The sequence below is a fragment of the Neofelis nebulosa genome, chromosome 3 (assembly GCF_028018385.1).
Source record: "Neofelis nebulosa isolate mNeoNeb1 chromosome 3, mNeoNeb1.pri, whole genome shotgun sequence".
Taxonomy (NCBI): domain Eukaryota; kingdom Metazoa; phylum Chordata; class Mammalia; order Carnivora; family Felidae; genus Neofelis; species Neofelis nebulosa.
In genome coordinates, this window is record NC_080784.1 from 55,165,003 (window position 1) to 55,192,808 (window position 27,806).

At 36.3% G+C, this 27,806-nt stretch overlaps 1 protein-coding gene across 3 annotated transcripts in view; it reads left to right on the forward strand.

Moving 5' to 3' along the window:
• The window catches only part of GLRA3 (glycine receptor alpha 3), a 239,693-nt gene that overhangs the window by 165,496 nt on the left and 46,391 nt on the right, over window positions 1-27,806 (forward strand). For 2 of the 3 annotated variants that reach the window (XM_058720866.1, XM_058720865.1), the window contains exons 8-9: window positions 14,750-14,893; window positions 17,121-17,165. In XM_058720866.1, coding sequence (XP_058576849.1) covers window positions 14,750-14,893; window positions 17,121-17,165 — 189 coding nt within the window. The remainder of the gene's footprint in view (window positions 1-14,749; window positions 14,894-17,120; window positions 17,166-27,806) is intronic. The other variant, XM_058720867.1, reaches the window with a different exon arrangement.

Sequence of the window (27,806 nt, forward strand, 5' to 3'; positions counted from 1 at the left end):
CTCACACACACGCAGAATAGATTAGACAGCTGAATTAAAGGCAAGACTCACTCACCTTAAAACTTTACTCCCAAACTCTGAGATCTCAACATTTTGTGATTTTTTTTTTTTTTTTTACATTTAGAAAAGCAATCTTCCCAGGAGACTCAGGTTTAATCAGAGGTGAAAGAGAACATGGTAATAATCATTTAATTATTTCTGAGTATATATTTGATTTATACTAATACCTAGTTAAAATCTTGGCACTGAGGGAATTATATTTTTTATTATGTCTAGAGATGGATCAGAATAGAGAAAATTGGTAGAAGGGACAAAATATAATTTTAATTTGGAAATTATGGGTTCTAGCAAGATTCTGCACGAGGGAATTCTGGGAAGATCTCACCTATATAGCAATATCACATACATCTTACCCTTTCTTTCCTGCTTTCAAAGATCAGTTATTTCTTCTTCAAATCCTACTCCTATCCCTTTTTCATTCTCTTTCATTGGGACCAGCAAAGGTCCAGCTTTGTTACATGTTTTCTGTTTTATATCATCTGCAGAAGTACACAAATATTACCATGCACACCCTAAATTAGTCTTTTAAAAATGAGTTTCAAACTTATTGTAATAACAGAGAATATTTAAAGATAACATGCTGAACAAACAGATGTATGTGCATGTGCCCCCCCAACCCCCCCACACATACCCAGACACAAGCTTGGCAGAGGCCAGAGAATCTCTAGCCTCCAACTTCATCCAAACCCTAGCTCTTAACACAATATAGTCTTAGAACCCAAAACCATTTCAGTAAAGTTGCAGTTATTCCGTATAACAACCAATCCCCAAGTCTCAAAGGTTTACCACATTTATTCTTGCTCACAGCCTTGTTAGCTGCCTGTGAGCAGCTCTCTTCCGGGTTTGTCTGAGATTGGCTGACTTGGGGGGACTTGGATCTAGGCTGCGGAGTAGGTTCTGTTACCTGTGTCTCCCCATTTTGGGAGGGTGGGTGTGGGTAGCATGTTCTTTTCAAGGAGGAGTGTAGGAAAGCAGGAAGGCAAGCAGGAACTTGCAGTGCTTTTGCTCAGAACTGACACAGAGTGACTTCTGTTCTCATTTTGTAAGTCATACCAGGTTTCATAGCCAAACCCAAGTCAAGGGGAGTGGGGAGTGGACTCCACCCACAGGGTAACCTTGAACAGGAAAGGAGAAAAAAAGGATTGTCAAGAAATAATCTTATCTACCTGAGGGACAATGGTTTGTTAAAACTGTCTGTCTCCTTTCCTAGACCTGACTCTGCCATATTAGGAAATACTCAAGAAAACAAGGGGAGAAAATGGGATGGGGAGAAGAAAGAGTGAGGAGTTCCTGGAAGATTCTATGCCACTCTGCCCTCACCACTATGGACATCTCATTTGGAGCAGAGCTACTAAATGTTAGAAAATAAGAAACACTAGAAATTTCAAAGGTGGACTGTCAATTAAATATTTCACACAAGCTCAGAAGCCTGTAGGCTTTGAAAATCTCAAATTCTGCACTAAAAGCTGTTTATCTTAAATAATTTATTTTTGCTTTTTTCCCCCCAATTTGGGAAAACCATCAGAAGTAAATTTTTGAGAGAACAAAAGATTTTTTATAGTTTTATCCTCAGAACCTAAGTCAGCACATGATATATGTCTACTGAGTAAATATCATGCAGATATTTAAAGACAAGAACTTTTAAACATTTACTTAGTACTCAGTCTAAACTTGGAAAAGAAGAGAGTTTGTCATTTTATCATGTCTTTCTAAAGGAATGTAAAAATTCAAGTGAATTACTCTTGTGTATAACCATATTTTTCCACTTGAGAATCACCAAGTTACTGACAAAAATTAAAGATTGAAAGTATCTACTTTACAGTGTAATAAAAATATTGATTTTAGAAGATATAACAAAGATAGCTTTTATATTAAGTTTTCACTCTTCCTAAAAACATAATTTATGGAAGTCATTACAAATGTTAGAAAATAGCAATTGAACTATTATATTTTTATTTGGATACGATGGTTGTGTGGGGACACAAAGATCTGTATGTGAGATTGCATTGAAAAGAGAAGGATGGAAAGAAACCTGGAGGGTTTATACTCACTATTGTGTTCTTATCTAATTAGTTTTCATTCTTCTAAAAACAAAATGAAGTTTTAAAGGAGAGTAAATTGCTGGGTCACCGAGGTGACTCAGTCGATTAAGTGACTGACTCTTGATTTCAGCTCATGTCATGATCTCTTGTAGGATATAGCCCAGGCTCTGTGCTGACAGCAGGAAGCCTGCTTGAGATTCTCTTCCTTTCTCTCTCTCTGTCCCTCCCCTGCTTGTGCTTCTCAGTCTCTCTCAAAATAAATTAATAAACTTAAAAAAAAACAAATAAACTCTCGAACTGTGAGAATCATGACCTGAGCCAAAACCGAGTTGGATGCTTAACTGACTGAGGCACCCAGGTGCCCCATTAGCAATTGTATTTAACTTATAATAGAATATCTGATGCAAGCAATACATTGATTTTTTTAATGTATCAAATATACTAAGAGTTTGATTTCATATTATATTCACCTAGGGAAAAAAAGAAAAAATAAAAAGGCATAGAAAATGAAAGAGTCATTTCTTCATACCTTTTTTGTTAAAAATCACAGAATATAATGCATGTGTACGTCATCCAATTTTATTAGTGTTTTGTCTATTATCTATAAACAGATAATTCCTAAACATAGGGTAGTTCCTATAATAAGAAGGATAGAAATTGATAAATATCACTGGTTTTACATTTAACCTTAGATCTACATTTACTTGGTTAACATAAATTTACATTTACTTGGCTTCCTAGATCTCCCTAAGCTGAAAATTAACAAGTGTCAAGCCTGTCTTCTGATAGGTGACACAGAGTCAGAGCCACTGCATATATTCTTAAATCTGATGGTCGAATTATGAAAAAGCACATAATCAAATGACAAAGTTTAAATTGAGAAAATGATAAAATACAATGGCTTTGGCATCAGATTAAATTTAAAAGCAAAACAAGTATATGCCACCTTGAGACAATTTTACCTAAATAATGTTTTAATAACTCCTTTTTCCACGTTCACATACATCCTAGACTCATATCACAAACCTTCCAGGCAGATTAAAATGGAGTAAAACTCCCTCTCACCAGCGGAATAAAGAACATGGTCCCTAAATCAGTGTAGTTAAGCAACTAACCACACTGTAAATGAAGGCTCTTAGAACTCAGAGAAAAGGGGACTGGGAAGGTATATGGTTAAAACAAAGATAATATTATGGAAATAAAGAGACTCCTGTACAAAAATACAGAGGAGAAAGAAGTCACAGGTATAATTCACCCTTAACTGAGCAGTTAAAACAGATAATATATAAAGAAATGCCAGTAACTAACAGCATGCACCTAAGAAATATTTCCACTGGTATCTAGATTTTACAGTTTTATTTAAATGTTAAACATAACAGCCTTACCCTGTAGAAGGGATGATGGAAAAACTCCCATAACTGAGGGAGAAGTCAGAGATAAGTAGATGACTTTTCCATATCCCTTAGCCTTTGTGATTGCACCTTTCTTATCTGGTGACTGGAGGGATTGGCCAAGTCCATTAATTAGGAAATAATGCAGTTTTGCTGTATTATGATTGCATCTCTTAAAATAAAAACCTTTATTTGGAAAAGAAATACTGTACTTGAAGCACCATTCATTTTCTAAGGTTTCTGAGGGTCATAATCAGTATGAATGCAACAGCAGTTAGCCTGGGCCCTTGGGAGTAGCTCCCCAGGGTGATAAATGGCAAAGTTCACAAAATCTTGTGTTGTGTGATTCACTGCCTGGTGTTCCAAGAAGACAGTTTTTCACATAGTTTCTTTTATTTTTCCATATCCAATTTATACTACTTTAACACCTATTTCTAAAACAGTGTTTATTCTTTTCCTTTGTTTTTATTCTTGTCTCTCTCTCGTCTTAGGTCTTAAAAGAAGCTCAAAATGATTTTGAGACTAATGTTTTTCCCTATAAAAGTTACAAATGGAAAGTTCTTATACGGGTTTTACACCAGGGAGAAATGTAGGATCAAATATACCACAATCTGGATTTTACAAAACCAAGATTGAGGAATAGTCAGTGTGATCTGAAAATTCCCAGAAAAAAGCTGTGACACAGGCAGGAAATCTTTCAGTGTATCTCAGAAGAAAAGCACTTCGTTGTATGCTTGAGTCATTTGTCCATTCCACAGCCAGAACTGTTCATCACAGTTTACGTGACAATTCTAAGGAACTGGGAGTATCTACCAAGATTGACTACCATTAAAGTGAGAAAAATCACCCTAATGAAAGGGCTATTTTAACTAACCAAAAGCAATATAATGTGATGTTTCACTCTGTCTCTTTCTCAAAAACAGCAAACTTAGATTGAGAAGAGAATTGACAAAATATTCACTCCCAAATGTTTGCTGGAAAATCTACCTTCCCTTCCCTTCCCTTCCCTTCCCTTCCCTTCCCTTCCCTTCCCTGGAGTGCCAACATGTAGGTTTGTATGAGATTTTGTGAGCCTCAACTCCTGGTTCTGGTCTACTCAATTTCTTGTTCTTAAATTTAAGTTGTGTTGCTTGTAAATGCATTTTAAAAGTCTATTTCTGGAAACTATTGGCTAATAATTGTCTTAGTTATAATTTGTAATTTAATAACTATAATTTACTATAAATAAGTTTTCTGGCTTAGAGTCTAATAAATATTTACTCACTAATGCACTGTCATCTGTGAGCTGTAATCTAAGGCATTATCGGTCCCAGTAGACAATCCTTTCAACCACCTCTATGCGGAGTAAAGTAAAGGCATGTATCTTGGCCGTCTTCTTGACTACACCGTTTGGTGCCATACTTGTAACACAACTCACCCAATGACCTTGTAAAGGAATGTGTTCTAAAATTTCTGCTACTTAATAATCTTACCAAAAGCTAGGGTCAAGGTAAATATATTTATGAAGGGTTGTCTGAAATGTATGCAACGCATCTACTCTGAATTCCGAGAACGCAAAATCAAATGGCTTCAGAGGGCATAGGCACAAATAAGTTAACCACAGAGTGTTCTGGTATAGTTATTAAGTGTGGAGATGAGCACCATGGTTAACTGGGAGGTGCCTTCCATACTTAGAAGCACGTTCCTTTTCTTTTCGAGGCACTGTGTAGCAGGGGCAAACTTATTCCCGTGCCTAAATTTGGCTTGCAGCCTGCCTGTCTTTACTTGCCACTAGGTAGGCCATCTACCTAGTATCAGAATGCTACCTGGACTCTATTTTCTATAACCCGTCACAAGTGATTTTACTGAATTCTGACCTAACACTAAGGTTTGAGGAAATTTTTGGCTGGAGATCAAGGGAGGTTTCTGCTGCACTTTAATTAATTAATAGCTTTGTTTTTTGTTTTTTTTTTTTCTTTTTTTAAATAAAGCAGTGAGTTTTGCTCTTCAACAAAGCTGTTGTAGTTCTCTATGGAGACATCGTAAAACCGTGATTAGATCCTATCCACATTGTCCTCAGTTCTGTACCTGTAGGAATCCGGAATCCTTGTTTTTGTTTCAGTAATAAAACTAGTGGAAACCTTCCCACCCCTACTCCGTCTGCCACTTGTGCTGGCTTTCTCTTCCTTCCAGGCACATGGTAAGATTGTACCTCTTAGTTCTACTGTAGGGGCTGACCGGAAGGAGTGCTGGCTGATGAGTTTCGAACACAGTGAGCTGTGCCACTTCTAGCCTGGAGTATGTGTTAGCAAACACGAAACCCACCAGTGCCAGGTTTTCCTGTACTGTCGCCGCTGCCAATGTTCCAGATAGTGACTGCCCTATCAGCTGAGGTCCCAGAAAGAATGACAGTGACAAGAGTCACCATGTAATTCAAAGTGGACATGCAGTGTCTTTTATTGTTCTTTGTTTCATGCCAGTGAGATTTGGGGATTATGGGGATTATGGAGATTTGGGGATTACTGTGTCCTATCCTAGCTTGAATCCTTATACCTACTTCCTAGCATCATTGGTAGGATAGATGTAGAGAAATTCAGGCTTAGACAAGCTCCCTGAATGTGATTGCTCCCCAAGGTCAAGGAAATTTGATTCATTTGATTCTAGTCTTTATAGCCAGGATGACTGTGACTGATAATGCTAAAGTCCAATTATATATATTTATATATTTATATATTAATATATATAATTGGACTTTAGCATTATCAGTATATGTGTGTGTGTATGTATTTGTGTGTATATATATGTATTTGTATATATGTATATATGTATATGTATATATTTATATACATATACATATATATATACACATATATACATATATATATACATATATATGTATATATATATATATATACACACATATATATATATATTTGGGACACAGAAAGCAGACTGTCTCTATTTTCTAATGATAACATTAAAAGTAGAATGAATGCATAATCTTTCTGGGAAAAAACTGACATAAGAAGTCCATAGAACATAATAATTCTTATATTCCTTTCTCTACATAATAAAACATTTTTTAGAATGAGAAAGACAAGGCCTTGCAGTAACCTAGCTTTGCATATTCAAATGATAATTTATCAAACTGATCTCTTCTTAGATTATCACATGACAAGTAGGGAATGGTTTCCCTGCTCATAAAAACACTTCATTTTAACTAATGTAAGAATGTTGTTGAGGGGACTTTCATTGCATTTCAGAAGATAAAATGCTTTCCTGATCTGGTTTTGCTTCTTCAGAGCAACTGGTTTGTTTTATGTGGTAAATACAATGCTCATGTCTCTTTTTCTACATTGTTTGCTAGGAAGCTGTAAGATTTTAGAATCAGCATCTAGAGAGGACCTTACAATATGTATTTCGCGTACTGATTTCAGTCTTAACTACCAGATAAAAGTTAAAGAGGCTGGAATACTGAAGTACAGAGAGTATTCTTATTTAGTGCGTTCACAGTTGTCGATATGTAATGGTAGCCTAAAAAGAAGCAGCCTAAAAACTAGGTGATAGAAAATAGTAGTTAAGTTTGTGGGCTTTGGAACCAGAGGAGTTGTATTCAAATCTGGATTTGCAGCATGGTAGCAGTCTTAGTCAACTCAAGCTCCTATAACAGAAGACCATAGAATAGGTGACGTAAAGACCACAGACATTTATTCTCACAGCTCTGGAGCCTGAGAAGTTGAAGATCAAGACACTGGCAGAATCAGTGTCTGGTAAGAGTCTTCCTCCTGGTTCATAGATGGTGATCCTTTAGCTAGTAAAAGGCATGAAGGAGCTCTCTGGGACCCTTCCTCCAAGGGCACTAACCTCATTCATGAAGGCTCTGTCCTTACAACCTGATCATCTTCCAAAGGCCCCACTTGCTAACGCTGTCACCTTGGGGGTGAGATTTCAATGTCTAAATTTTGGAAGGACATATTCAGTCCATAACAGTAACTATGAGACAAGTTACTTTACTTAAGCAAGTTATTTTATTGTGCCTAAGTCTCATCTTTAAGATGGGAATAGTTTCCTCAATGGTGAGGATTAAAAGTGTTAATTTTAGACAACAACTAAGAAGATTCAGTAGTTCTATGGACACTACTAAGAACACCTCCTGGCATGTTAAGTGTTATAATTTTTCTCTAATAATAAATGGCTGGTGATTTGAAGTCCTTCCGTGTGACATGAAATCAATTCAACATGACCTGCGAATGCAGAGCATGATGAACACAGTCTAGGTCCTAGAAATACCAAGATGAATAAGACCTGGCTTTTGTCTTAGCCCATGGGATATATTAGCCTAAAAGGAGAAAGATACATAAAAAGATAATGTCAGTCTGGTGGAGCTAGGTCAATAATAAGATGAATAATTTGATGTTTGCTTAGACATAATTTGTTAGAATATCAGTATAGATACTTCTCATTGAAATTCTCTAGAACATACTCATTTTGGTATCCCCTTAGCCAAGGTTTTTGAAAAATAGAAAGCACTTAGAGATTGGGAAATAGAATAATTAACTAAATAAATAACGTTCAAGTGGTGCCAGCCAGCAGTCATCCTGTAGAACTTGCCTATAAATGCATAGAATTACAATTGTAAAGAGTGGACTGGGAAAGGGTTTCTATAAGGAAAGGGGAGGTAGAAGGTGAGAAAGCCTGTCCCGGTCTGGACATCTGGAGAAGGTTTCCCTAAGAATGTTTTGTCGAAGCTGAGACCTGAAGGAAACCCAAAAGAAGGAATGTTCCAGATGAAAATAAGAGGGATGAAAAGCTGCTGAGGCAGGATGAGGTTTGTCAGTTGCTTTCAGATTCCAAAATATAAAAGAAGGGAAGTATAGTTAGAGCATAATAAGCAAGTAAGGAAGTGGCATAAGATGGTAAATATCAATCCTCAGAGGCCTTCACTGACCATCCCTATCTAGCATAACTCTCTTCACCCTGCCTTGCTCTTCCCATTACCCCATTGTGGTTTCTCTGTTGCACTTCTTTTAAATTATATCTGTGTTTTTATTGTATGATTTCCCCAAATGGAATGTAAGTTCCATTAAAGACAGATTTTATTTATCTTACTCATCTCTGTAACTACACACTAAGAACTGAACTTGGGTACATCAATGGTGTTCAATAAATGTTGAATGAAAACAAAAAAGATTGAATGCATGTGGTAAGAGAAGTAAGGTGGGGGCCAATCATGAAGGGCTTGACCTAAAACAGATTTGAGACTTTAAATTAAGTGAAAGCACAGGAAGAGTTTTAAGTGGAAGGAGACATGGATTTGCATTTAAAAATAATCACTTATTGTGATTATGTCGAGGATAGAGTTGAGGGGCTGAAGAACAGATTAGTGTGGTTGAGATCAATAGGATGGCTGTAGGAAGGACAGAAAATTATAAATTTGAGAAATAGAAAGAAAGTATAAATAACAGGGCTGGGTCTTTGATATGAGAGAAAAAGAGGACTTCTAGTGTGGGTATGAACAACTTCAGAGTATAGCCTTTTATTTATTTTATTTTATTTTATTTTTTCAACGTTTTTAATTTATTTTTGGGACAGAGAGAGACAGAGCATGAACGGGGGAGGGGCAGAGAGAGAGAGGGAGACACAGAATCGGAAACAGGCTCCAGGCTCCGAGCCATCAGCCCAGAGCCTGACGCCGGGCTCGAACTCACGGACCGCGAGATCGTGACCTGGCTGAAGTCGGACGCTTAACCGACTGCGCCACCCAGGCGCCCCCAGAGTATAGCCTTTTAATGGGGAGTAGGAGGCAGTTGTGTTTGTTTCCTATTTGTTTGGTAGAGCTTCATAGCTTTGTTGTTGTTATTGTTCTTCTTCTTATTATTATTATTTATTTTTATTTTTTTATTAGAGAGAGAGAGAGAGAGAGAGAGAGAGAGAGCAGGGGGCGGGGCAGAGGGAGAGAGAAAAGAATCGTAAGCAGGCTCATGTTCAGTGCAGAGCCCAACATGGGGTTCAGTCCCACAACCATGGGATCATGACCGGAACCCAAATCAAGAGTCATACACTCAACTGACTGAGCCACCCAGGTGCTCCATAGTTTTTGTTTTTAGTCAGAGTGAATTTGAGGTGCATGGGACATCCAAAAGGTAAGAAAGCTGGCTAGAGAGCAGTCTAGTCAGCAAAACTAGATTTGGGGTCCATGAGCACAGAGGAGGAATTGAATCCATGATAATGGATGAGGTTGAATAGGGAGAAACTTCAGAGTTAGAATAGAAGAGTGGCTGGACTGTATCCCTGAGGAACTCAGGATAAGGAGGAAGGGCCCCCAAAGCAGAGTGTGTTAGAGCAGAGGAAGAGAAACCTGAAAAACATGGGTCATGGGAGCCCTGGGAAGAGTGGGCTCCAAGAAGGAAGCACTCTTCAGTACGGTGGCTTTAAAAGGGTCTCCAGGACAAAGGTCCTCCTGACTGGTGCATTTAATTAGTAAATGTTTAGGTTTTATTTCCTCATACTTTTCTATTCAAGAGGTAATATCGAGAAGGGATTGTTGCATAAAATTGAGTCATGGTTCCAACAGCACATCGGACGTTGGGACTGTTGACAAGGTGGTTCAGAGGAATGAACTGCCTCTTGATTGGAGTAAGTCTTCCCCAAGAGACAGCAACAAGTAGAGGATGGAAAGACGGTATGAATCTGAATCACATGGGGTGTGTTGTATATCATGAGTATGTTGTGCATGTGTTGGAGTAAGAACTGTTGTCCATATTTTAGTCACTATCCCTAGAGTTTCAAACTTCCCACATCCTGAGTTTGCTGTACTGAGATGAGCAGTGAGGGTGGCAGAGGAGAAAAAGAGTTGAAATTGGCGAAGGGGGTCAGAGAAGAGGACAAGGAAAGTAAGCCCTTCAGGCTTAACACTCGGGAGCTGTTCACAATGAGCAGAACCCTGGCAGGCATAAATGACGTATACCTATCTCTGTTGTCATTGGAAATATTCATTGGATTAATACGGAAATTAAATTTCTGATTTATCTCTGGTTCACAACATTATAGATTCAGGTTGTTAAAGAATGAGCACATACTTTGTGAGTCATATTCTTCCAGGAATGGTGTAGCTTGAGATAGCATTTTTGAAATCTGTATTATATCTTCCAGGACAGTATGTATTTGAGGGCAGCCAAAGATTTCTGGCAAATTGTAGAACTCATGAGGTTTAAATCCATATTTTATGAACAATTAGACACTTAGTACAGCACTGAAATAAAATGAGGGTGTAACTATCTTTGCCTAGAAGTCACACTTAAGATAGAGGAGGAGATGTTGAGGGCTCCCTTGTTGGCATATTTCATATGTAGGTTGACACCGTTGTAAGCATCAAGAAATGACCTCTTTTTAAAAGATAATTAATCCATTCCAAGATATGAACAAAACATCACTTCAGAAAGCGAAGCTACACATAAATCATCATCTGTGATTCATTTTTCACCTGTATTTTAACATTTTACGCCTTCATTTATCTGTCCACTTATTCAGCAAATATGTGCACACATGCCAAACATTATTGCAGTGGTGAACAACTCAGAGATGACATCTGCCCGCAAAGAGTCTAAACAGAAAAAGAATAAGAATAGGCAATTACAGTGTAGTGTGTTCAGTTAAGCACAAGTGCCATGGGATTCTGAACCAGACTTGGGCAAAGTCTAGCCTGAGACCTAAAAGGCCAACTGAGAAGGGTGGGAGAGGGGTTTTTCTTCACTTTATTATTTACTGTTCTCCCCATCATAGACTTCCCTCCTTTGAACCACAACCTAAATTTGATCAAGGTTTCCAAATGTTGACATTTGACAAAAATAACATCATTAAATATGAAGAATGAAGAGAGAAAAAAATACAGAATATACAGACAGCACAGAAATAGTCAAATTTCTAAAGCATAAGATTTTGATCTCTAAGGTACATTGAGTTCCAAGAAGTAATTAGTACATCTTTGCTTACATCTCGTCTATATTTCTGCTGTCCTGGATCCACATCTTCTTAGGGAAGGGACATTTGTTTCTATCAGTGGGGAAGCAAAGTTCTAGGTAATTATCCATTTCCCAGGAAGAATGTAAAAAAAAAAAAAAAAAGCTTCGCATAAATATCTTTCATTCTTAATCTCATTCCTGGCAAATGAGAGAATATTTTTTCCCACATCTAATTGGCATGACTAAGTTATCTAACAAAATGAATTATCTCATGCTCATGGCACAAAAGGTGATGATTTTATTGATGTTGCTTTCATGATACAACACTATGTGTAATACAGGCACATACATATTCAATAAGAAAAGATACTAAAACTTACAGAAAATTTTCATCCTTAAACAACTGACATACAGCAACATTTGTTCAATTGCATCATCAAATCACCACACCATTAAGCTGAGAGAAAAATTAAAGCAGTTTCTTAAAGGTTACTGACTTGTTCCCTCCAAAGGTCTTTGGTCTGTATGAATCTGTTTCTAGGAAATAGGGACTACTTCCTCCTTTTTATGTTCCTTTGTTTCGCTTCGCTTCTTTTTGTGTTTTTTTCCTATCAAAAATAGTAATACTTTTTTTTTTTATAATTTTAAATGTTTGTTTATTTTTGAGAGACAGAGAGAAAGTGTGAGTGGGGGAGGGACGGAGAGAGAGGGAGACATAGAATCTGAAGCAGGCTTCAGGCTCTGAGCTGTGGGCACAGAGCCCAACACGAGGCTCAAACCCACAGACACGGAGATCATGACCTGAGCTGAAGTTCGATGCTTAACGGACTGAGCCACCCAGGCACCCCAAAAATAGTAATAATTTTTAAATTTCTCTGTTCTGTTGTTTTCTTTTTCCTTTCTTTATATTCTCTTTCTTACCTTTGAGGTGGCAGAAGACAGGAAGACCCTGTGGAGCTAAGGGGGCAGTCAGGGTCAACGATGCTGGCTGGGGTGGGCAGGACCAGAGTCCAGGGGTCAAGGACATGGTCAGGACCAAGGCAGCCAGTGGGGACTTTGGGTGTGAGGCCCGAGTCAGTAAGGCATCTGGGATTAATGGGGCTGAGGCTGGAGGGGGCCAGCGGAATTAAGATATTAGTTACATACAGGGAGACTCTTCAAATATATGTTAAAGATAATCAGACAAGTTTGTCACTGTCCAAGAAAGTGTTACATCAGTGAAAAGAATGAAAGCTAGAGTGCACCCTGTCATATTGAGTTGGAATTAGAGATGCCAGTGTGAATTCATGTTTTCAATATAGATAGATAAATGATAGATACAGATAGATGATAGGTAAGTTATATATATGTTGTATATATAATAATAATTATATAATACATTATATTTCTCAATATAATATATATTATATTATTATACATAATTTATATATAATATTATACATAATTATATATAGTATACATATCATATATATGTATATATATCATATATCATATATATGTATATATATATCATATATCATATATATGTATATATATATCATATATCATATATATGTATATATATATCATATATCATATATATGTATATATATATCATATATCATATATATGTATATATATATCATATATCATATATATGTATATATATCATATATCATATATATTAGTTATATATGTATGTATATCATTCCTAACTCTGCCTACTAAGAGGGCCTATAAGTAGTTATACCCAGGAAACAATGAGCACACCCAGTGCCCAGATCCTTGGTTTCTAAAAGTCATTCTTCAGTTAAAAAAAAAAAGTATTCTTAGAGAAAGCCCTCAGTCAAATACTGGAACAAGAAATTACAGATAAGTCTGGAATGCCTTATGCCAGAAAGTGAGAAAGTACCCAAATCATGATGGAGACTTGCCAAAAGGATGCATGGCCTAACTTCTAGGGGCTCCTACTGACCCAATCTGTGTAATGTGAGCATCAAAATAGTGATGTTAATGAATGGTAACCCATTGAACAAAATCATTACTTGTCTATAGTGATATAAGTAATGTGGAAGACAAACTTCTCTTACTGTAGAGTGCTAACTAATGAATGTAGATGGAATGATGGAATTCGGAAATCCACATGTGGGAATCATCATTGTGATAATTGATTCAGACAAAAATCACCAAGGTCTAATGGATGAAACTCAATGAGCAAGAAGATATTTATTTACTCAAGAGAAATTGGTAACTTTATAATAGAGAGACCTAGTAGATAGCACCTTAACCAACTGATCAACATTGAGTGCTTTCTGATATGATACACTTGAAGAACAGGGCATCACTGTTCCTATTAAAATCCCATAACCTGAGTATAAAGTAAAGAAACATCAAATAAGCCAAAAGTGGGAGACACTAAAAAAAAAAAATCTGGTCTGCACTTATCCAAAATATCAAGGTCACAGAAGACAAGAAAAGGCTGACCATAATGTTCCACATTGAAGTCCAAAGAGATCTGATGCCAAGGGACAGCATATAATTCTAGATTAAATCCTGGACTGGAAGGACAAATGTTTTTCTGCTAAAAAGGGCATTATTGGGACGATTGCTGAAATGAGAATGGGTTTTTGGGTTGGATGGTTGTATTTTACTAACATCAATCTGATTTTGGGGGGTGTACTAGAGTTATATAGGAGGAGATTGTCTTTTTATTTTAGAAAATACACACAAGTATTTTAGGGTAATGAGGCATCGTGTTTGCAAATTACTCTCAAGCAGTTCAAGGAAAGGCCATAAATGATAAAGATAGAGAGAAATATATTTGACATTTGGTCAAATATTAACAACTGGAGAACTTGGGAGGTTTTTTGTTTGTTTTTTATTTTTATGTTTTTTACTGTTCCTGCAACATGTTTGCTAATGTTAAAATTATTTCAAAGTAAAAAAAAAATAATGAAGAAAACATGGAACTAACAGGTAAATGGCATTATCTATATTTCGATGTTACTTTATGCTTTCTTCAAGCGTTGTTCCAGATTACACTGAAGGTAAAATTACATTTTCAACTTATTTTGTCTTAATCATACATTTCGCCTTGTGCCTCAGTTGACAACAAACTTTATTTAGTAAAACATACATAAGTTTTGATGTATGATTAATATATAAACTTGCAAAATTAATTTCTAAAAAGTGTTTATTAAGCTCAAGAAGTATTGATCTTATTCCTTTCTTCAAGATGATATAAATGGTACAATGTAGAATCAGATGTTCAGTTTTGTACTCAGTGGAAACAACAGTACAAGTCAATTTGCTCACTCTCTCTTTCTCTCTTGGCCAGGTTTCATATGTCAAAGCTATTGACATTTGGATGGCAGTATGCCTCCTTTTTGTGTTTTCAGCACTTCTGGAATATGCGGCTGTAAATTTTGTATCTAGACAACACAAAGAACTTCTGAGATTTCGACGAAAGAGAAAGAATAAGGTAGGTGATTAAATGCGTTGGGTTCACTGGGATACCAATTTTCACTGGAAAGTAAATTTGTTACATTTAATACAGTGGCACAGAGAGGAAATGGAATCTGAGGACCCAATCATATGAATATTCCTTTGGTTTTGTCAAAAATAGCTTCAGGGAGAAAATGGTGACACCTAGGTCTACTTTACACAACATATCTGGTGCCATGAGAATTTATCAACTTCTTTCTAATGTACTTCCTGGAACAACACCATTTTTTGCTTCAATTAACAAAATATGTCATTTCTTACTTGCAGTGTGAGGGTCTTACTGATGGTCTGACTTAACATGTCATCAAATATAACTATTAAAGTTGTTCCTTTTCATCAAACTAATTCCTTTAATTGTTTCCATAAACCAATATCTATTTATTAATGCTATGATACTCATGTAAAAGTATGTGGAAAAGTTTATGCATACTTTCATGTTGTTAAGTTGTTTATTCTGAAGCTCTATGGGAAACACAAGAAGGTGCTATTTTTGCCTGGCTACACCTGTTAAATGAAACCCAGAAGAAATTGTATTTAGAACATCATTAGAAGACCACAAGGAGTTGTAGAAATAATCTCATAATTGAATGTAGATGTGCAGAATGGGGTCGTTCCCCTCTATTAAGACTTGTAATGTCATCTCTGTTTATATGTGCACATACGTCCAATCAACCCCCTTTGCTTTTCTGTAAGGGAAAATGTCTATTGACCGGCATATCTATGAGTTTACTTCTTTTAATATGAAAGTGCCAACTGACATTTAAAAGCATTTGGACTCACATGCAATAGAGAAATGTCAAAGTTGTATGCACAGGAGAAACTGTGTCTAGAATCCCATATATTGGAATATTTAAGTCAAAACATGTTCAAATCTTCAACAGAGTAGTTTGGTTCATATAGTATGCACTTTTAAGGATGTTGAAAGGATTTAATTTTTTTAAGGATTCCTTATAGTTTCTGAATTATTTGCTGCAATTTATATATTCCTTAAATTTTGTAAACCCCAAGCGCATGATCACTCAGTACTGAGCAGTAAACATATTCTAACATGATAGTGTATTCAGTCCTATCTATTTGACTCCTCCAAATCATAAAAAATACCCAATGCACAATAGCATGGAAGGAACATCAGGATTGTGATTCTCTGAGCAACACATTGGACTAAAACAGTGCTTGAGCTTATATTTATTTGATCAAGTTGTTATGAAAATAAAAGCACATTATTTATATATTGAAACACATTTTGATGGAGAGATTAACTTTTCTTTATCCTCTTCTCCCATCACACCCCCATCTACTAGTTTCCTTGTACCTTTCTCATTCTTTTACTGTCTCTTTCCTCTCCTTCTTTGTCCCTTCCTACTGCCTACTTGCTCTCCTTTCTCTCATGACACTTGGCACTAGCTGAAACACTATCACAGGACAAAAAAAATTCTCTATCATAAGGGTTAAGCTTCTGTTTCTTCTTTCCTTTTAAATGACTGATAAAGACCATTTTTTCCTTCTAATATTAATACAAAGTAAAGTAATGCTTATTTCCTCTTCTCATTTTGGTTTGCTTTTTTGCTTTTATTGTCCATTTCTCTACCTCCCTCCTCATTTCTATACAATTTTAAATGTATCAGCCAGGTGCTGAGAAGTACTAGGTACATGGTGTTCAAATGAAGGCTAAGAGCTCGGGCATTTTCCACACCTACCACACATCCAACAGCCATAGTGTCCAATGGGTAACATGATAGACTGTATTGTAAGTCTAGATGCTCAACTCTGGTCCCTCCTCAAAAAGGATTATCCTACCAAAGCAGCTCTTTAATTTTACTACCTATGAGAATATCAGGATACATACTGAAGCCCATTATTCTTTAGTTCACAGAAAGACGACAAGATTAAATTTTCTAGTGAGAGGCTCTCTAGGAAAATACGGAAATGCACAAATAGTAATACCTTATTATTTTCTAACGACCAGTTGAAATATACAGGGAGCAAATAATGTAACTGAGATTCAGTGCAGGAAAAAAAAATAGCTTTTTTTTTTAAGTTCATTTCATACTTTGGGGGTTGCCTACCTTGCATATGTGAAATCGATTAATGTGTATGTGAAAATGATATATGCAATTAAAACCAATTGTGCAATTATATTTACTCATATATGACTTGATTCTCTGGTTTCTCAATCCCTCTTGGTCCACTTTACCTTCCCACAGACAGAAGCTTTTGCATTGGAGAAGTTTTACCGTTTCTCAGACACGGTAAATTCGCTTTCTTAACTCTAAGTAGAGGAATGTGGTTATCAGTAAAAAAGCAGACAGCATATTCTGCACCCAGGCAGTGTTTGGTGGGGAAACATAGCCCCTTGCATATTTAAATCCAAACAACCACCATCCCCCTTCAGCTAAGGATATTCTCGTCAAATTCCATTTGTCTTCCCTCACTCAGTGAAAAGATATTTAAACATCCTTCATCTTATCAACTGAGATAGTTGATGGATCAAAATGATTTTTAAGTATATGTTAAACAGAAATAACACATACAATCTTCTAATAGTCTCCATGAAGGAAATAATCATTTGCTTTAGCAAAATTAGTTCAAAAGTTAAGGGAAAATTTATTTGCACAATGAAGTTCTAACTGTAGCCTTTCTTGTCAGAAAATAGAGACCTAAAAATAAGGCAAAAGTAAAATGCTTTCTCCAACCCGTGTATCTTTAGAATCCATTCTTAATGTTGAGATTCTTTATAATAAATGAAAGAGTTTGGTTTTGATAGCAGCATCCTTTGAACTATTTGGTGAAAAAGAGATCACAAGGTCACATGTCCAAGTATAATAGCTAAACAGTTAGAAAGTTAATCTATACGAGAGCATATTATTTTCTTGACTTGGCCACCTATGATATAGCATTCAGTGGTTGAATTGAAACACGTCCAAGCCAAGAATTTGGGCTGGGGAATCACAAACAGTCCAGTCTACTAAACTAAAATTTCTGGAATAAAGTGCATTTAAAAATACCTCCCCAGATGATTCTGGCTCACATCTTGGTTAAGAATACATACAGTGTCAGATGAACAGATAGGAAACATGTTACATTCATCTAATTGAAGGATTCTCAATGTCATAGCAGGTATCTAGGGTCAGTATTATTTTAAAGCACTTACTAAATTTTCTTATAATATATAATTGTTCAACTAATTTTTCTACTAAAATTGCAGATTTGTTCCCAGCATAGCTAGCCACATCTCCTTTATTTTTTCATCCCTGAAAAAAAAAAAATTCACTTGATTCAATTACTTTTACTTAATTATCTTAAATATAAATTTTAAGAAAAAATGTAACTGCATTGTATTTGCATAACACAAATAGTAGCCTCTTTGGGAGACAATATACTAAACCCCTAGTAATTAAGCAGTTAATGCCTATAGGAACTTTAGTTCCTATATATTTAACTAGATATTTAATTTAATTCCTATATATTTAATTAAATATTGCTTTACAAAACAATGCAAAAAGAACTCTGATAAAAAATTAGGTTTACCTCAGCAACCATTATAAATACTTATTTTTTAAAAAGAAACAAAATGGTAATGCAAATACATTCATGGGAAATTATATGAATTCCACTTATTTTATAATATTCCAATCCTTGTGCAAATTTGGGGATGATTATTTTGACTTTCTGAAAACTATTTTTCTCAAACTAACAAGTCTTTGAATTCATCATTTTTAAAACCTGTAACTTGCTTAGAAACAGTCTGAGCAATCCAAATCTTTAAATCAAAGTAATCTAAATGGGTCTAAATGTTGATCCAATACCCTATATTTTCACGAGTACTGGTTTACATAGCTTTTTTCAAGCGCTCTCAATTGGCAGAATAGGCAAAGTAAATAAAATAGCCTCAGTATAAAAAGTTTGTCACAACAGGGGGCCTTATACTAATGTAAATATTATTCCTAGAAAACTTTTAACTTGGTTCAGAATTGGCTTAGCATTGTGTGGAATCTCTTATATTTTACTTTTTCTCCATTAAGGTATGAGCGAGTGAATCTTTGGTCTATTGTGAAAGAATACAAGTTTGCTCTTGTATCCAAATTTCCCCACCCCACACTGTCATAGCCTGCTGTGTGCCGAGTACCCACTGCACCATGTCGTAGACGCTTACCCCCAGTGCTGTATATGTGTGGGTGTATGCATGATATGAAAGTGTTTTGGTTAGAAGTTGCTCTTCCCACATGTGATATCATTACTTTAGTCCTGCAGGGTTATAAAGGTGTGCCCAAAATGTTTCTAAATACATGTTATTTGTGGAGAGAAATGGATGATGTGGGGTTGCTTTAATGCATTTGACAAAGCTTCTTCTGCATCACAATGTAATGATGCAATGGTTTACTGAAAGAAAACATATTCACACAGTATTCCAGTACCTCTGTCTTCCTGCTTGTTATTGTGTGTCCATTGCTATTTATATACTCAAATGAAAGAAAAATGAGCCATTAGTTCTGGAATTGAGAAATAACAGCCAAGTTTATATTTTGCTAAGCACAATGGTTATCTTGGGGGATGGGCTAAATGGGTGATGGGTATCTAGAAGGATACTTCTTATGATGACCACTGGGTGTTATATGCATGTGACAAATCACTAAATTCTGTTCCTGCAAGCAGTATTACACTATATTAACTAAGTAGAATTTAAACAAAAATTTGAAAAAAAAAAGATATCATTGACTGCATTTTGACTATCTGTACAAAAGCTCGTCATTATTTTATTGACTTATGTATTTATATGCTGTCTTACCTCAAAAATAACTCAAGGTAACTTCTAAGAATAACAAATAGTTGTTTTTTCTGCCCTGTACAGTTTTTCGGCTCTATAGTTTTAGGACACACACACACACACACACACACATATACATATCCATAAATATATATATATATATATGTACATATATATCCATAAATGTATTTATATATGTATATATATATATCCATACACATATATGTATGTGTCTATACATACAGTATTTTGAAGGGATGAGGCTCCATAGACAGTTGAAAGCAATGTGGTACCCATATATATTAAATTATATAATAAAGTTTCCATTTAGCTCAGTTAATGCTATACTCTGGAGTATAAGATATTTTTTAAGTAGGAAAATATTTCCTACAAATTTCTTTGATACATGCCCAAGGAAGAGTAGTTTCCCAATCATTTCAAACTAAATTATATTTGAATGACTCTGATATGGGAGGGGTTCAAAATTTCATCCTCTCAAGTAAACCAAAAATTGTTAGAATTTAACGATTTCCTGCAAACAAATATTTAGGGTCTGTGTTAAACACCGCTAAATCTTGGAGCTATATCCTCTCTGAAATATCTATTTAGGAAAATAGCATTCAATAAAATAATGTAACCTCTACTTAATCTAATTTCACATGCATTATAGTGACTTCCATCTCAAAGTTAACTAAAACACATTTACAGCTTTTTGCATATGTTGTCTATCATAACGTATTATCTTATGTCTCCCTTTAATTCGAGTTGGCACTGAACGAATCTGGCATATTGTGCTAGAAATAGATTCATGAGTATTTAAAAGAATTATTTCCTTGATTTCTCATCAATCTCCTAAAATGTATGTATTCCATCTTTGTTTTATTTTATCTTAGTGTTCATCTTTTTAAGCCTACATTTTACCATGTAAATAATTTCCAAACCATTTCTGAATCTAATTTCAATATATAAACATAAACTTGGCTAATTCATAACTAATACATGTCATCAATAATAAATGCAAAGTTCTCATGAAAACTGGATTTTAAATAATTTTATATTGACAATTGACTTGCAACCATAAGGTATTTTTAATCTCGTCTCTAATTGTATTCTTTGAAGCTTTCCATTTTAAAATAATACGGAAATGTATATAGATGTATTAAACTGATATGTATTTTGGAAAAAGAATTTTTAATTCATTCCTATATTTCATCTTACCTCAGAATTTTCTAAGTGATGGAGATTTTCCCAACAAAAATAAGCCACTGCTATGTTTATTAGTAAATTTTTTTTTCAAAATCCACACACTTTGAAACCCTGTAAATGGAAATGAACAGCAATTCACTTTTCCTTCCTTTGTTACTCTCCTATTTGGCAATTAGAAGTTACAGAAAATTGTTGAAACAGAAAGACCTTTGGCATAATTACTTGACATCTTGATTGTATACAGAACACCCAAAGGCACCTACCAGGGGAGAAACATTAGGATGAAAATAATGTAGTTAATGCTGTTGTACCCCACAGCAGTTCACATAATAAATCATCATTCATGCTGTCATAGAGTCTTCATGTTTTATTATCACTCACTAGCAAGCTTCATGCTTTCACCACTCCCACACCCAAAAATAAGATTTTGGCCATTTTTAAGGACTAAGAAGAGGATAGGAAATAAATTTTTATATTACTTGTATGTTAATATATATTTGTTATATGATGGAGATGAAGTAATTCAACTGAATGACTGTCTCTGCCCTTGGATTTTTTTTTAATAGTTTATTTATTTATTTTGGGAGAGAGAGAGGGAGACATAGAATCCCAAGCAGCCGTCAGCACAGAGCCTGACATGGGGCTCAAACTCACAAACCATGAGATCATGACCTGAGCTGAAACCAAGAGTCGGGTGCTGAACCCCCTGAGCCACCCAAGTGCCCCTAGACTTGGATTTTCTATTTTCAATATTTCTAGTTATACTATGCATGTTCCATGAGTCACTCTTTGGCATCACTCTCTAATAAAATGAAAAAGCATGTAGAATATTTCACAATGTGATCTTGATGTTTAATTACTGAAACATTTTTCTCACTTTCAAACTTAGTGAAAACAGGTCTCCTGTATAAAGAATTGCACACTAACTAAATGGGTTTTTACGTTCTTCATTGCCTACCCTTCTAACTTGCTAAAAGCATAGTAAGTGATTTTACTTGTGAGTAAATTAAGGTATGTCTTCAATTTTACTTTTTAAATCAGCCATGTTCTTTTGCTCATTTTTTGCTCATTTTAATTCATTCTATTTAATTTTTATTATTACCTATATCTTGGGTTGGAAAGTGCCTTACTTTTATCTACATTAAATATTGGCTAACATATAGTGTTTGAGTCAAAAGTTTTAGATGTTGGTCTAAATACTTCACATGTTTGACCTTCAGTCTATTAGAAACTCAAGCTGAAGATATCTCCAGAAAACTGAATTATTTCAAACAAATATTTGAGTACTAATTGGAATAAAGAATTTCACTGCACATTTGCATTTCAAATGTCAATCTTGAGTCAGACTGTAAATTTGGACCATCTAATATTTTTGAGATTAAAAGGATATATTTGGAAATGATTTCCTATATAGCACATACATATTTTTATAATGCAAATGCCCAATTTATTTTCATGTTTTTTAGAATGTAAGTTCTCCTCAACACCTTGTTTTTGTTACCATTACTAGGAAATAAGTATTTGGACAAGACATTTTCATGAGGGAAATGTTTTCATTGAAGTTCAAAGTGTTTCTATTTCTCCAGCACCACAATTAATCGGAAGTATGATGTTAGTGAAACCATATTCCGGATGCTTTCGAAAACAGTAATGCACTCTATCATGCTGTGACACATAATTATGCAAAGTCCATTGCCCAGGATATGCTTTGGCCCATGGTAGATTTAAAAATGGATAAAGATACAGATCATATAAATAACCTTACACATAACATTACCTAGAAGCAGCCTTAGGTAAAACAGAAAATTATTTAAAAATGAAATAATAGTTAAATACTAACACAAAAGTCATCCCAGAGTATGTGTTCATAAACTGCCACTTAAAAATGTAAATTTGAGTGGAATTCAAAAGATGTTTCTTCACTAAATTCAAGCCTGCTTGGATAGACACATTAATGTCTCTTGGAAACGCTTGTAGAATTTGCTGTGCATAATGATCACCTAGAAAACTTGTTGGGAATGCAGATTTCTGGGACAACCTAAAGGCTGATGAGTACAAATCTCCACAATTGCCATTCAGAAAACTGGATCTCTGCAACCCGTCCCAGTGATTCCAAGGCAGGTGTTTTGTGGACCGCAGTGTGAGAAACATTGCCCTCCCCCAGGCTGTCATTATTGCATGCACATAGAATGCTGGTGATTTGACAGGTTGTTGCCAAATTTTATGAGGAATCAATGATACATAAAGACGATTAAACTTAAATTGTTCAAATGTGTCATTGTTCTATGAAAACCGACACCTAGAGGTCAAGTAGCTTTGTTCATTACAGCACTATAGCCCTGATTACAGGTTTGAGAACACAGTCATGGTTACAAGACAGAAATAAGCTTTAGTCTCATGTCATTTATTTAACTTTTAGAAGGATAAAAGTCAGGAGAAACAGCAGATAAAGTTATCTTCGTCTAATTGGAAGTCCTCACGGGACTCAAGCACACAACATATTTTGTCCCCTCACTCACAGGGAGCATGGATGTCTTCCTAGTTTAAAGAAATAGATATGATCTATCTATTAATATCATCTAATATAAATATGATCTAATAATAGATCAGAAGCAGCAATGATCCCATCAGCTAGAAAATGCAATCATGGGCCCAGAACCATTATATCAGGTATATAATATATATCTGATATGCTATATCAGAACCATTATAATGCAAAAGAAATGTGTGTAAATGGGAATAACAAAATAGCGTCACAGCATTGCTCCCAACCCCCCCCCCTCACTTCAACCACCAGAAACTAGAAACCTTGTTAAAGGCATTCTTTGTTGCTGTCACTCATACTCAAGTGATCTACACACTCATCCTGTGAACTAGCCAGCTCTTTATGTCCTTGCTGTCCTGTCTTTAGTAATAAGTGTTTTAATTCCTCATTCCAGTTTCTATTTAAATGCCCTCACTCTGTTGCACTCTTGGGCCATTTTGTTCACTGGTCATGTTTAAATGTGTTCTTTTGTTCAATGAGATCTATTCCAGGAGCCCAAACTGATATAAAAATGCTTTGTTCCAAGCCATTAATGGTATTTTAATCTGTGGCTTCTGTTATGGTATAAAAAAAGCCCAAGATGGACTCTGTCTATTTCTGCTAAAATCCACGGAATCCTCCAGGAGCCATAGTCAAAGACCTTAGCATTCCATCTGCCAGCAATGTGTTAGCACTTATCCTCAGGAGATTTAATTCAAAGGCAATTTTCAAGCAATATTTTCCTTCATTAATATTCAGGTCAAGCTGCCACCACATCAATGACACAACAGAGGAATATATCACAGTTCTGTCCATTGTTGCATGGCCTGGACACCATCATGGCTACATCCATGGCTGGTCCAAGACATCTGTTTTGGCACTCTATTCTCCTTCTGAGCTAACAGCCAGGAAAACATTACTTGACTTAATTTAATTATACCCTGGAATTTTTATAAGGAATTTCATCTCCCACCGTGGGATGTTGTTAATTGTTCGTTTAACCCGGGCCACTTGCCTGACCATAAGGCAACGCCACTGGCTCGAGTCAAGAGCTTTGAATATCCAGATATTGCTATGAGAGCAATACTTCGGATACTGCCACATACACCGGTTCTCAAGCCAGTTCATTTTGTGGACTTACCTCGCTTTCAACTACAATTATTTATTAGACTGAAGGTGTAGTTTAGCTCCTGACCTTCTATGTAAAAATTTCTATTGGTGAACGAGGTGACCAGCTTTGTCTCAGTGGGAAGAGAATCATGAGATTCATACCACTCTGGATAGCTCCAGCTGGAGATTCCATCTCTGGTCCATTGTCAAATAAGCTACCTTTTCGTGGATATGATGTACTTCGCCTGAGTAGTTCTCCTTAGCTTGTTCCTAAAGATACCGTTTTCATTTTATCAGGGAACTTAGACTGAAATACCTTTCTGACCTTGCCCATCATAGGATGATAGGTTTTTTAAGCCTAAATAAAGTCTGATGCCCTTTGGGTTCCTTCAGTTTGGAAACTGCTTCCACCAGAGCACAAGAGAGTATCAGTAGTTGCCATTCAAATAGATCAGAGAGATTTCCAGTCTAGAATTCTGGCAGCCGTCTTACAGTACTACTGTTGAGTTTTCTTCAGAAATTCCAGTCTGCATGTGTTTTCATAGCAGATGCCTCTAGAGCTGATGGATTTTAAGGCGTCAGAGAGGGAACTTGGGCTATTTGTTGCCTACCTCAGACCTGTCACAGTTCGTTCGCTCATGTTCCACTTTCAAATTCATTCCGTCTTCCAGTCACTTTATACAAAATGGTCAACAGGAATCAAAATGTATCTGCCAAATTACAAATGGTGTTACATACAAGCTGTTTTTCTCATACAGGGATGCAGAAGAGATAATGGTTTGTCCTTTATTGTTTGTAAATCATTCCTAATGGTTTCCTCCAATCATTTCTGGAAATTGGTCTGATGGGGCTGGGCCCTGAATTCTAACCAGGTTAATTAGTTACCTTTACCTAGTCACATGGGCCACTAGTTACGAAACCCTCCCTTGACTTTCTCCTCAGAGAGAGAAACTACCATTTATCATTAACCAACTTCCTTTTGACAGTGACCTAGCCCAAGCTGTTTCAAACCAGTTTGTGATAATAAGCTGGAGATTTCACGTTTCCTTAACTGGGTCTACACCACATGAAGACACACAGGGTCAGGCTTTTTTCTTTGTATAAACCTAACAGGAAAACCCTAGTCCAGTCTGTTAAGTATACCAGTGCCTCGGGGAGCCTGGCTGACAGTGGAGTATGTGACTCTTGATCTTGGGGTTGTGAGTTCAAGCCCCACGCTGGGTGTAGATATTACTTAAAAATGAAATATTTTTAAAAAGACATACCATCCTCCTTTGTCCTTCTGAAGCTCTTCAGTTTTTACTATTTATCATGGTAGAGGCTGTTGAGGGACTTCTTTAGTGACTCCAAGTAGTCAGCAGTCAGACTGTAGGATATATTTAGCTTTATCATAGACCAGATAGAGCTATTCTAGAGAAAATTAATGAAGGACTTAGCACCCCTGCTTCCACTATTTCTTTAATCAGAACTAAGAGTTTCATTTACTTTCCTGGAATCTTTTTTTTTTTTTTTTAATGTTTATTTATTTTAGAGAGAGAGAGAGAGAGAGAGAGTGTGAGGCCGGGGAGGAGGAGAGAGAGACAGAGGATTCACAGCAGGCTCTGCACTGAGAGCAGAGACCCAATGCAGGGCTTGAACTCACGGAACTGTGAGATCATGACCTGAGCTGAAATGAGACACTTAACACACTGAGCCATCCAAGTGCCCCGTACCTTCCTGGAATCTTGTACTGTTTAATAGTCACCACAAAGGAAGGTTTAAGCAATTCTAATGGCTTCCCATTTAGTACATCCAATTGTAACTGGGCTAGGAAACAACTGCCCGAGATTAAGTTCAAACCAGAAATGGCAAGATCCCTCATGCATGTGTCATGTCCTTTCCACTTATGCATTTAGCCAAAGGTGATACTATCTGCTGGATATTCCACTCCGAGCTGGGCAAGGAGAGCCCAGCCTTCAAACCAGTCTTCTTTGTTTCAACTGCCTTCATGGATGGAGTAAATTCAGCAGCCCATATCAGTGCCTTTTGTTTCCTTTCCCCACCGGCATCATTGATTTAACTTCTGAGATGAAAGCAGCATATTTAACAGGGTTCCTTAAAGGAAGCAGCTGCCGGAACTGGAACAGATTTCCTTCCTCCCAGCTGGCAAAAATGTGCCAGGAAATCTTTCATAAGACTCCTGTCAATTTTCATTCTGTGTCTTAAAAGCCACCTAAAGAGAGCTAATAGATTTACCTCTGGCCATGATCTTTCTTGTGAATAGCCCACCGGCAAAACCCGGCATGGCAGCTATAAAAGCAAATGTACCCATGAATCATGTGTAGCTTCCTGCCTTTCGAAGGAGAAGTACATGGGGAACCCACGCCTGGAGGACTCCCCTAATCATAGTGTCTGCCAGAGTTTAGGTCAGAGAATGTGGTTTGGCTAGGCTCATTTTTATTTATCACATGGCCAGGCCAGGTTTGCTACTTCCCTTAACGTAACTACTTCTGCTGTTCAATGTCACAGCAGTGGGAGAACCAGGAAGCTGGTCCTCAGCATAGATTCATACCACCCCAGACTTTACCTGCTCCAAAAGGGTCATTGGTTACATGCTGGCCAGTAGCTGCAGCACGTTAGAAGTCAGCGTTCACAGCTAACATTGTTTTTCATGCTGCGGTATATATATATATCCCTATGTCAATCCTAGAAAGCATAGACCACAGATATCAGCTGGTACTTCACAGTAAAGAGATCCCGCTTCTTTATGTTATAATTGCTTCATACAAAATGGTAGCCACAAGCCACATGTGGCTATTGAGCACTGGAAATATAGAGTCTGAGGGGCCCCTGGGTGGCTCAGTCAGTTGGAGCCTGCTTCGGATTCTGGGTCTCCCTCTCTCTCTGCCCCTCCCTTGCTTGAACTCTGTCTCTCTCTCTGTCTCTCAAAAATAAACCTTGAAAAACATTTAAAAAAATATATAGAGTCTGAACAGAGGTGTATTAAAAATATATGCTGATTTCAAGGACTTAGCATGAAATAAAGAATATAGAAGATCTCCTTTTTACTTTGAGTAAATATTTAAATCATATTAGGACATACTAAGTTAAAAAAAATGTAATACTGAACTTAATTTCATTGGTTTCTTTTAACTCATTAAAATGGTAGATAGAGTAAAATTTAAATTGAAAATTATACACACGGTGTTCATGCGTGGCTCCCAGTATATTTCTATTGGACGGGACTACACAACACTCACTAGTTTCCAGTGTTGTTGGCCTAAGGTTGCAAAGAAGTAACATCAG